Raw genomic sequence first — 12,713 nt, forward strand, 5'->3', positions numbered from 1 at the left:
AGCGAAGGCATCCGTCTGCGTAGACTTCGTAACCTTTCTTTCGCCGGTTCCGCCACTGCTGCACAGTTTTCACAAGTCTCACGTGATCCTGCTTGGCATCGTCCTTCGACTTACGATGTTGCAACACGGTCATTTTCAGGACCTTACTTTTGTTGGACTTCGAGGGCGCAAAGTCGATGATCTTGCCAAGCTACTGCTCTGCCACCTCGATCGCGGACAGTCCAGCCCTTCTCTTGCCTCGACTATGCTGCTGACTCACAAGCGGAGGGGGGGGGGGGGGGGTGAATCGAACGACAAACCCCGGGACTGTAATCTCTGATGCAATGGCCGTCTTAATGGCTACTGTCGGTATACCATCCAGACCCCGGAGTGAATAAGGCTCGAGCGATTTCGCTATTGCAATGTTCTCGTCATTTGTCACTGGGATTACCTCGCTTTGACCTTTAGGGGATGAGAATAACGTTTCCACGATTTTCAGCATTATCTCGGGGGAGCGGTCTGGTTGATTGATTTATCTTTATTTGAGAGACTTTCATAAGGGGAGCGGTCTGGAGGAGATAGTGCACCATTCGTTTTTGCAATGGCGGCCCTGTAGACAGAGGTTTTCAAAGTACGCCCGATTACGTGCCTTAATCTCTTTGTTTTGTGCCAGTTTAGCTGCCATGTAGGCCTCACTTCGATTCATTCTACACAGGTAACCATTAAGCCGTAAAAATGGCATTAAAGCGGTTCTATAGTGAAATATAGAACCTGGCTAACAGAACTAATTGGTTCTATAGCCTCTAATAGAGCTGCTCAAAAGTCACTTTTGGTGCATTATTCGGCTGATATACGGCCAACTTCAAAATTCCGTACCAAGTCTCTGGAGCGAGAGTTGTCAAAAGTGAGCAGGGTGCAAAATGTTCAAAGTCATTGACTGAAAACAGCACGAATTTGAATGATTCTGCACTGAATATTCAAAGCAAACATTTTCATTTTCGCTCTTTCTCTTCACACAGTCAGTCATTTCGTGGTCATTGAATATGAAGTTGATCGAGAAACATCTTCAAAATTACCTTCACGGAGAAACTGAAAAACTCAAAATTAGGTACTTTTAAACTCAATTTTAAATTTCGGTTGGGTGGAAAAAACTTAAAATTAGATATTTTTTTCACGTGGAAGCAAGCGGGAACAACCCAACAAAAACATCGATTCCATCAACTCAAAATTGGCTTGACGCACGCAACCCCGAAGTGTGGTGGAAAGAACTCACTTTAGGGTAGTTTCGCCACTCCGTTTTCGTTTATGGTTATAATTCCAACCAAAATCACTCCACGACAATCTAATGGGACAAGATAAAGCATCATCAAATCAGGCCAAACATGTCTAAAGGTCCTATCTGCAGAAGAGAGACTCTCTTTGGTTTGCCTCTCTTTCGTTAACCTTCCGTAACTCGCGCGGTTGACTACCTGCGTCAGCACCACGCTAATGCTGAGTACAAAAAGCGAGATTTTTTCGTCGTGTTGTACAAAATAGAACAGCGCGATCGCTCGAGGGTTAATATCTCAGCTGTTTATTTGAATTATGATCGTCTCCCAAAAAAAAAAAAATTGTCTCCTTGCATAGAAAAATGGTCAAAACAATCGTCTTTTGACTTGTACTGCAAAAGTAGTTGTTGACGCGATCACTTACCGCGCACTGGGTTTTTAGGGACGACACTATTCTTCAGGCCTAGGCAGCCACGAACACCACGGACACTCGCGACGACGAACGGATTTTGGGATACGTGATTCACTGTACCGCGTGCTCACTGGGGGATTTCTTTCTTGCGAGGGATGTTTAAGCGAACGAGTGTAAGCTTCGAGTGTCGAGTACAAAACTAAATTTATTACATATTGGAAAAGTTGTGTTAGGTACAATTTGGATGTGTATGTGTATTAGCGTGGGACACGAAAAGACCTTTTACTCCTGTACACTTTTTGAGTTCCATTTTGGCCCTTTATCAACTGTGCAAAATTTCAGCTCGATCGGAGAAACCATATTTTAGCGCCAGCCGTTTTAAGTTTTCATACGATTTACTATGGGGAAAATCACTTTTTCAAAGAAAAATCGCCACAGGTTGCCCCTTAACTCCTTAAAAATAAATCGATGAATGATTTCTGTTGGTAATTTTGCGAGGAACAAACCCTCTGAAGACCGCAAAGCGATCTAAGGCACGTGGAAAAAGTTATTGACTGAAAACCGAATGACATGCCAACGCTGTTTAACATGTAAGGAATAACAATAAATAATAAAATCTCGTAATTTTTTCGATCGTCTAAGCCCTAATAACTTTTTCCACGAATGTCGCATCGCTTTACAGACTTCGGAAGTCTGATTTCTCGTGAAGTTATCTACAGAAATCATTCAACGATTTATTTTTAGGGATCAATGGGTGACCTCAAGCGATTTTTCTTTGAAGAAGTAAATTTTCCCCATAGTAAATCGTATGAAAAACTAAGAATGGCGGGCGCTAAAATATAGTTTCTTCGATCGATCTGAAATTTTGCACAGTTGATATGAGACCAAAATGGAACTTAAAAAGTATACAGGAGTTGGAGTTTTTTCTATTTTTTCTATTTTCTCATATAAACGGTGTACCAGGCTAATGTGTATGTGATGTACAAATTAAGTCTTCGTGTATAGTTATTAAAATAACTAACCCTTGACGATCCGAGTTCCATGTATGATCCCTAACAGTAGTTGAAAAGTGTACCATTACATTGCAATAATTCAAAGAGAAAGTGAACAAAGAGAACCTCTCAAATGCAGATAGGACCTATTGAAATGTTTGGCCTGAAATGCAATCGAAAGGTTGATATTTTATCAGCAATTTAACACTTTGTAGGGGGATTAGGGGCATAATGGACACCCTAAGCAAATGAGTACGTTGGGCCTATATAACAGAGTAAAACTTAACATATTATCAGTTCACTTACAACTTTAACTTGTTTCCAACGTATTTCAATCATTTTCAGCGGGTAGAATGACTTTATTGTGAAGAAATAATGAATTGTAAACCGTGTGTTTTTTAGGGCTGGCAGGAAAGGTACGGGGCGAAATGGACACCCATCGGGGCATAATGGACACCCCTGCATGTTGTATGCTATTTCTTTGGTTACATCGGCCAGTTAAGCAATTTGCCTACGGCGATCAATACCACAGATATCATACTGCATCTAAGATGAGTTTACATAACATCAAAGTTAATTAAATATACTTTAGGCTAAAATAATCGTGTTTTTTTCCTGCTATCTTAAACGCCTAACAGTATGCAACGCGCGTACATCCATTCGTAATTGCCAGTGTTCATTTCGCCCCGAATCGACTACAACATTAAAATTTCTGTTTTAAGTAAATTCTGATCAAAAATATAATACTTCATCCATTGCTAAATCTCCGCATACATGTAGATAAGCTAACAATTCACTTGCTTTTGTGGTGGACACACTCAAACACTCGTAAAACCTTATTTGCTACTGCTTTGAAATTATAAGAAATCCACCATATGAAAAACATACTTCAATTTCAATGATATTTTCGTTATTTTGGAGGAATATAAATGGTAGTTTTGAAAAATAGAACCATGACTTGCTCCTCTACACATATGCATTAAATGTTTTACATAAAAGTCAACGGTTTCGGCAAAAACAGGGGTGTCCATTTCGCCCCGGGTGTCCATTATGCCCCTAATCCCCCTCACTTGTTTACAAATATACACTAACTTTCATTAAGGGTTAAACCACACCCCCCCCTCCCCCGTGGCTATGCCAGTGATACTAATGGTCGAAAAACGTTGCAGCTCCTCTTCCGCAACGTTTATGACCGGAATTGAAGTTTGTAGAACTAACAGTCTCAAAGAATCGTGTCTGGAATCACCACATTTGCTTGAAAGATTCCAATATCATTAAGCATTCCGAGCAGCATTCGTCGAATGACAACAAAAATGATCCTGTTCCCCCGATTCTGATCCGTTATGTTAAAATGTATTAGCCATGACCGACTTGAGTTTGGTTTTGTCGAAGCATTAGGGATGCTTATATAGAGCTATTTAGCACTGAAAAGCTGCTCAATGACCATTATAATGCTTAGAACAGTGCTTAGTTGTTAACTAGGTATCCTCATCGGTGCGAGCTCTTTCCATCCGCCTCCTAGCTCTTAGGCAGAATGCGCAAAGTGTTGCGATTTCTGAACACCACCAGTGCGTCCATTTCTGGGTAGGAATCGCCTTGGAATTCCGGGCCTCAACTAGATCATCGCTAGACAGATCGTCTTTTTTACCCTCCATTAAGCTGGGAGCTTTATTGTGGCGATCTGCGTGTATACTGAGCCTTTTCGCAGACGGATCGATGCACTATACCACTGCTTATTGAGGGTGGCTGCGAGATCCTCTGCTTCGGTGATCTCGTACATGAACCATGTAAAAACACTTATAAGGCCGGTTACTTCAACGGCCATGGAACCTGGATCATGTTCTTGTGAGGAGGACTTGTAGGCATGTGAAATATTCGAACGACGAATGCACGTAACAAGCTTTGCTGGTGCGCCCGTAAACAGTGTATGGCGGCCAAGGATGAATTACGAACTCGTTGAGCTCTACGGCGAAGATGGAAGGATATGGTGGGCGTGACATGTCGCAAGGATTGTCAATGTATTTAAATGCTACTCTAATCATAGCAGAAAGTATCAAAAACAGGATTTCAAATGGTTCTACACCCTGTATAAAAACTAATCAAAATCTTTCAATTTATTCCACAGTAATTCATCGTCACAGCCGAACGCAATCGAAATCGATCAGAGCAGTGGGACGCTCGGAATTGGAACGCTGAACCAACATGTGCCACACGTTGGACACGATGCTCAACTGCTGCCGGCACATCTCAAATGCGGCATGTGGGCCTCCCTTGCCCTGGCGACGGTGTTCGTTGCGGGAGCCAAATTTTACTTCGACCATCAGGTGCGCCGACTGGAAATGCGATTCTGGATGAATGAATTTATGATATAATCTATTTCTCATTCAATTTCCTCCTTTCCAGGGTACCGGGCTGGAAGTGCTCATATTTTGCGCGTTCTCGGCTACGTTCTTCCTAGCAGCCTGCACAGTTTCACTATGTCGACGTCCAAGGGATCTGCAAATGCCCGTTAATAATGTGATATCGGAGACGATCTCCAATGGAGACCAGAGCTCCCTACAGGTAGGTGGAGCGTTTGTTGGCTAAATGCACAAGGAATAATCTCTTTGCTTTACCCGTTTCTAGAACAATCCGGACCTGGTGGGTAGCACTCCTTCGACGCTGCTGAATGGTAGCCTCGGTGGGACGCAACAAAACTCGCTGGGAGTGCTGGCGCCACCACCTCCCTACCACATTGCCATTCTGCTGCCGGAAAGCACGAAGGAAACGGATGAAACGCCGCCACCGTCATACGATAAAATAGTGATATAATAGTAATTAAAAAATCAGCTAGATATCGTATGAGTTACAATTGCACACACCCATCCGCATATGGTCATGGCCTATATTTATATGAATGCCCACGAGACGAAGTTTTGTGGGGAAAATTAAACGCAGTGCAACTGGGTTGCACTTTATGGGTAGCCGTATCGTTTACTATGACACGGTTGAATGTAGGAAAGGTTTCTGTTGCTTGTTCAAATTAAGTCTTATTCGATAAGTTCCTCGAAATAGTTATTTCTGTAACAGGGTTTTTTTTCACATAGCTGAACCTTGGTCACTAAAAATGCATAAAAAGAGTCCAAAGCTCATTACTACAACAATGGGTTAAAAATAGCATAATAAGGGCTTCACTAAATAGCGAAAACAACTGCGTAAGCCATGATTATCTGCTTATTGAAATGTTTCATGAAATTGCGAATGAAATAATCAAAGATTTCCGTGATGATTTGCGATCTCTACGCTGGATAATATTTACGCTGCGGTTTAGGCTGTTCAGTAACTCCCCTTCATGTCTTACAAATTTCGGGTTTTGAAGTCAGATTTCATAATATCCAGTCAACATTTTGGTCTACATAAAAACCAACATGCCAATTTGCTTACATAAGATGCACAACTTTCAATATACGTGCCAAAGTGGATGCTAAATAGGTACACTCCCGATCAAAAGTTTGGTGTCACCCCCTAAAAACATGTCATTTTTTTTAGGCCCATATATCCGCCAATTTGCGTCCGATTTCAAAATCCTAGGTTTCATTCAAAAGATAATAAGTCAAAGAAACTTTGAACATGATTTAAAAGACTTTTTTAAAAAAAAAAATTTGTGTAAACTTAACCCAAAGTTGCTAAATTTTCTAAAAAATGAATATAAACTTACGGCAGTGTCGCTGGAAATTGGGTCGACCAAATTTTAAGATGAGAGTGGTAATATAACCCGAGCAGAAGAAAATAACAGTCGCATAACAAAATGCGTTATTTTGGCAAAATAACTGAATAATGAAATCAGTTATTTTAATGTTATTAACATAACATTTGTTAATAATAACAAAACAAGATATAAAAACAGGTTATGTTATTTTGTAGTTATTATTTTGCTATTCTCTTCTGCTCGGGAACCCATTTTCTATTAGCTTTCAACTGCTTTTTATAGAATTTAGCTAAAAAATCTAGAAAAAAAGTTATTAAGTAAATTAACTCTTCATGTCATCGACCAAAAGTCACCCCTCAATATGATGTATCGGCCAAAAGTTTGGGGTCACTTTCGTAATACACGGAAAAGTGATTTGATGATATCTTCGTCATCTATAGTTCAATTTTAATTCTTTTTGGCTCATATCAAAGATAATCAACTAAATTTGAGAGAGACGAACCAGCCAAGGGCTGAAGTCTGTTTAATAAAGACAAATCCATCAAAATCAACTAAATTTACGTTTGATGTCTTCAACTTAATGTATTAAACGATTTTTGTATATAAAAATGCTATGTAAAGTTAACACATTTCACCGCATTTCAAAAAATGAGGCAACTTTACGTTAAGTTTTAGTATGTAAATTTCAACAAATATGTGTGGTTCAATGTCTATGCAGTAAGTAAACATCATTCATTATGTTTCAAATAAGCCAAGAAGAATTAAAATTTAACTATAGATGACAAAGATATCAATAAATCACTTTTCCATGTTTTACGATAGGGACCCCAAACTTTTGGCCGATACATCATTTTGAGGGGTGACCCCAAACTTTTGGTCGATGACATTAAGGATTAATTTACTTAATAACTTTTTTTCTAGCAGTTCTGTAAAAAGCAGTTGAAAGCTAATAGAAAATGGGTTATATTACCACTCTCATCTTAAAATTTGGTCGACCCAATTTCCAGCGACACTGCCGTAAGTTTATATTCATTTTTAGAAAATTTGGCAACTTTGGGTTAAGTTTACATGCATTTTTTTTTTTTTTGAAAAAGTTTCTTTTAAATCATGTTCAAAGTTTCTTTGACTTATTATCTTTTGACTGAGACCTAGGGTTTTGAAATCGGACGCAAATTGGCGAAGATATGGGCCTAAAAAAATTACATGTTTTTGAGGGGGTGACCCCAAACTTTTGATCGGGAGTGTACATCCGGCGATATTTCTAAACGTTTGTTCAACCCCATTATGTTAAGCCTAGTCACTATTTAACTAAGTGTTCCTTGAGCACTCCCACAGTTATTAATTGAAGGGCTTCCTTTGTCTGCCATTACATGAATTTGTATATTGTGATGCAAGCACAATGATACACTATGCTCAGAGAGTCGAGAAAATTTTCCCAACTCGAAAACCGAGCCCGCCGTCTTCGGATTGGCGATCCATAGCCTTAACCATTAGGCTTACTGACTATTGAAAGGAAATGCTAAAATGTGGAGCACAATATGCTGTTTTCTGAAAGAAGTTAGTATAAATCATCAGAATAGTTCATTTTATTTAACAAAGTGTATTTATAATTTCTGAAACAGTCTATAACATCCAATGTATACAAAACCTGTTGAAACATCAATAGATTATATTGCAAAATCATATATGTTGGAAGCTAGATTTCAGAGCCGGCCAATAAGTGGTCGTGAGTTCAAATCTCACCTGAGCTGTGGATTTTTTTTTCGGAATTTCACTAATAATTTATCCATCTTTTTCATGTACATATGTTGAGTTTCATTGAATAACATATAATAGGTTGACGAACAGTCAAAATACGAGAATTTTTGATGCACTCTAAGAAAAGTTGCAGCATGTTGAACTATTTTGTGAGAGAAAAAAGGGTTACATATCCCAAACAAGCTGGCTACCTCCTGTAGGTGTTAAGCTTGCAGTTTTTAGATCGAGATTCGGTTCAAATCTTTTTCGTGTTTAAAATGAATCTGAGTTCCATGTCAGGCAGAACTCAGTCTTCCAGAGGAAGAAGCGCAAACAGGAAGAACGAGATCGCCAAGCGATGGAAGAGCTGTACCGCGCTAAGGTCACACGAATTCTACGAGAAGCTGCATCGCTCGTGCAGAGGATTTGGGCCACAAGCCGACTCGTGCCGAGACAATTACAGGAATCTTCTCACGAGCGAGCATTACGATGAACACCTGAAAGGCGACCCAGTTGACACACGATCGCATATGATGTTGAATAGGATGCTAAAGTGGAGGCGATACTTTACACGCGGTTAAATGGGAGCAGGTACGCATATAGCCTCCACTTTAGCATCCTATTCAACATCATATAAGACTTTGTGATGACTGGGGACGTTGTAAGCATCGAAGGTGGCGTGGTAACAGATCTAGGAGTACGTGCGCAGGACGAAAGACTTCCAGCCCCTAGCCTAACAGGAATTCAGGAGGAGGTTTATCGGTTGAGAAACAACAAAGCCGCTGGAGCAAATCAATTACCAAGCGAGCTTCCAAAATACGCTGGAGAAGCACTGGTGACAGCACTACACTTGGTCATTACCAATATTTGGGAGAAGCAAGCATCCGTAGGAATGGATGGAAGCGTTCGTGTTTCGCATCTACAAAAAGGGCGACAAATTGGACTGCGGGAGCTAATGCGCGATCACAATACTGAGCGCTGCCTACAAGATACTTTGATTGCAAGAGAGTTCGTAGCGCAATATCAGGCTGGATTCGTGGGTGAACGCGTTGCAACGGACCAGATGTTCGCCATCCGCCAGGTGTTGCATAAATGCCGCGATACAACGTGTCCACACATCACTTGTTCATCGATTTCAAATAGGCGTATGATACAATCGATCGAGACCAGCTATGGCAGATTATGCACGAATACGGATTCCCGGATAAGCTGATTCGATTGATCAAAGCGACGATGGATCGAGTGATGTGCGTAGTTCGAGTATCAGGGACACTCTCGAGTCCCTGCGAATATCGTAGAGGGTTGTGGCAAGCTGATGGTCTTTCGTGCTTGCTGTTTAATATTGGTTTAGAGTAGAGAATATCTTAAGGAGAGCAGGATAAACACGAGTGGAACGATTTTCACGAAGTCTGTTCAGCTGCTTGGTTTCGCTGACGATATTGATATTATGGCCCGCAAATTTGAGATGATGGCAGAAACGTTCATCCGACTAAAGAATGAACCAGGTGAATCGGATTGTTTATTAAGGTGTCGAAGACAAAGTACATGATGGTAACGGCATCTATGGAGGAATTACCACACCACCACCCCGAATTTCTGTCGAAAGTGATAAAATCAAGGCGTTTGAAGAATTCGTGTAATTCTAATAATCTATCCACAAAACTCTGATTAGACTGGTAGTCCTCTATGGGCACGAGCCACGGACTCTATGTGCAGAAGACCAACGCGCCTTTAGAGTTTTCGCACGGAAGGTGTTGCGTACCATCTACGGCGGAGTGCAGATGGAAGACGGGACTACGAGGAGGTGATTGAACCACGAGCTGCATCAGCTGCTGAGAGAACCAACCATCATCGTCCACACCACGAAAATCGAGAGGCTACGGTGGATGGGTCCCGTCATCAGGATGTTGGATAGCAACCCGATTAAAATGGTTCTCGAGTGTCATCCGACCGGTACAAGAAGACGTGGTGCGCAGCGAGCTAGATGTGTCGATCAAGTGGAGGACGATCTTATTCTAACTCTTTATCTTTCGATAGAGTCTAAGAACGAGTGGATTAAATGAAAGATGACTGAGATATGACCGAAAAACATTTCCATGTTTTTGAGGGGGTGACCCCAAATTTTTGCACGGGAGTGTAGGGATAGGCGGGGCATTATGGACACCCGGGGCAGAATTGACACCCTCAATATTTTGAAATATCGAATATCTGCCAAATACAAATATGATTTGTGTACTTATTGAATACTGTGCTAAGAAATTGTCCTTGGGATATGCATACAGCCAAAAGGTGATTTTGATAGTCTTTCATTTGAACAAGCCGCATCATTCTTTTCCCATTCAAATCTGATCCCTTGTTCAGTGGGTGTCATATTGAACAATGTTTCATTACCAAGGCCAAAGTTACTTGTTCATGAAACTAGCAGTATTGGATGTTATTTTTCCAGGCAAGTAAACAGGAAAGGTCAAAAGATTTTCAAACCTATAAGAAAAAAAAAGATCGTTGAAATCACTAAAATATCTCCTCGTAGAGATGTACATCTCTCGCTCGATGTTACGATAGGATAAGTATTTAAGCTAAGCCAAACTACTTGTAGGAACCGCGGAAAAGAGGAACAAAATGCTCACAATCTACATGCTTATGTTAGTCAACTAGCGTTTAAACAAAAACAGAAAAACGATATTATTTATCATTCGGAACCGATTCCTATTATAAACGTACACGCAGTCATACGGTAGCGCAACAAGAGCGGGGTCTCATTAGAGCACAAGTGCGGATTAAACGTAGGTAAATCTTAAGATACACTACATGCGCTCCAACAATCTGTACACTACTGCGAGTATTTGCTAACAGAAAGCTGTAGAATTGGTTTTCGTAGTTTGGTTCGCGATAGGAAGCATTGTGCCAACTGGCGCACAGGATGCAGTTGTGTTAGCATTTAAATATTGAATCGAGTAATTGACATTTTAATAAATTTTATTATCGGTAAAAAATGGTTTTGACTTTATGTTTTGAAAGAAACATCTTTTAAAAAATATCTATGACGTGAGAATACATCCAAACTTTTCGAAGAAAGTGCCCCCTAAAACTAACGATATTTTAACAAGACTTATCTATTCTAGATACGATAAAATTTTAAGAAGTAGATGCTTCATAGTGGTTTACAATACTCAACATGTACGTACCATATATGATTGCTCTCCAGAACTCTTTTGAACCTTTTTCGCTTAGTTTTTCAAAATGATTTATCGATTGATTCTATTCGATATTCTTCGTTCACATTCTCTTTCGTTTATAGGTCGTAATTTTCAGCCAAATTTTTTGGTGGAGTCTCTAGTTATATAAAAAATGAGAAAGGAAATAATCTTTCAGTGCTGAATAAGTCTACATCGATGTAGATTTTCAAATATCATTTCTTTCATCAAACCAACTAAGCATTTTTACTAGTCATCATCCTGTGTTTATTATCTTTTATCCATCTCATCAGCTACGGTCTTAAGCCGCTTAATTCCACCACGGATATGGATCACCATGAGTGGGGAAAAAACGTCCCTAATGAATGGAAATTCCCACCGCACCATTATTCAGCATCTCACGTTTCGTTCGAGGTTGCAATGTCCATAGCGGGGATCGAAGAGCAAACCTTTCGGACATTCACGGTCGGTGGCCACTCCTTGGAAGCACTGAATGAACTTATTGCAAGCGCCGGCCACGGGCACATTACGAAAGCCGCTGACGGGACACCTGACACACCTTGCTCTGCTGGGAAGATCACAGGCCTTCACTTGGGCATTGTAATGCAAACCAGCTGGACAGCTCACGGCAATAGTTTTCCCATTACTGCAGAAATTATAGTAATTGCATCGGGACGGATCCGGCTGCGTACTGCCATTCTGCTGTCCATAACAATTTTGAGCATGCGAATAGCTCACAACAAGCAAACAGCAAGCGACAACTAGCACTAGATGTGGATGATGGGAGAGAACTAATTAGTTTGATTCACAGGAAAATAATGATTCTTCCACCTACATTTCATTTCGAGCTACCTGAACTCTTCCTACGATTCGGAAGATATGAAATTTGATGGGAAATTCTCACCTTGTTTTATTGCTTTATCAATTGTCTATGGATGCTTTATTCTAGATAAATTGACTTTTTTCATCGGCTTCTAACGTCATCTTCACGTCAGATTTTTTTTATCAGTCAGCATAGGAAGTCCACGCATCGATTTTTTATCGCGATATGTATCTAACAAATAGTATCTATCTTCACTTATGTGACTTATCATTTTGTTCAGCAACAGTTTCGTTACTAGTCATTTACCTATTCTCAAAAATGACGTTACTGATAACGATTCCAGCCGGGCATTCCAGAACCATCGTGAGGATTCCTTGATGTTTTGATAAAAAATATGTATGCCATACACATTCAAGTGAGAATGCGTTACACATATCTTTGAAAAACCCTGCTCGGCTGCGTATGACTGATTGTTACAACCAGATCTTGCGAATACCAGCGTTGCAAGGTTGTTGCAACAACCATTAGGGTACCTGAGCGGAAGAAAGAAACCGTAAACCCATCTAACCTTAACCCGCCATCCACAAGAATAACTTTATGTGTTTTCGTCACAAATGATG

The 12,713-nt window shown here is 40.3% G+C and overlaps 2 protein-coding genes across 4 annotated transcripts in view; one reads left to right on the plus strand and one right to left on the minus strand.

Moving 5' to 3' along the window:
• Window positions 1-11,069, plus strand: part of LOC109403448 (ras-interacting protein RIP3) — a 90,541-nt gene extending 79,472 nt beyond the window's left edge. For all 3 annotated transcript variants that reach the window (XM_062860750.1, XM_062860751.1, XM_019676273.3), the window contains exons 3-5: window positions 4,777-4,975; window positions 5,055-5,213; window positions 5,277-11,069. In XM_062860750.1, coding sequence (XP_062716734.1) covers window positions 4,777-4,975; window positions 5,055-5,213; window positions 5,277-5,462 — 544 coding nt within the window. In that variant the 3' untranslated portion in view covers window positions 5,463-11,069. The remainder of the gene's footprint in view (window positions 1-4,776; window positions 4,976-5,054; window positions 5,214-5,276) is intronic.
• A 359-nt stretch (window positions 11,070-11,428) lies between these two features.
• Window positions 11,429-12,255, minus strand: LOC115257539 (peritrophin-44-like). Its single transcript, XM_029857268.2, has 2 exons — window positions 12,106-12,255; window positions 11,429-12,037 (listed from the first exon to the last, which is right to left on the minus strand). The coding sequence occupies exons 1-2, from the start codon at window positions 12,110-12,112 to the stop codon at window positions 11,661-11,663; spliced, it is 384 nt and encodes a 127-aa protein (XP_029713128.1). The 5' UTR covers window positions 12,113-12,255; the 3' UTR covers window positions 11,429-11,660.
• Window positions 12,256-12,713: the final 458 nt, after the last annotated feature.

This window comes from Aedes albopictus, chromosome 3 (genome assembly GCF_035046485.1).
Source record: "Aedes albopictus strain Foshan chromosome 3, AalbF5, whole genome shotgun sequence".
NCBI classification, from domain to species: domain Eukaryota; kingdom Metazoa; phylum Arthropoda; class Insecta; order Diptera; family Culicidae; genus Aedes; species Aedes albopictus.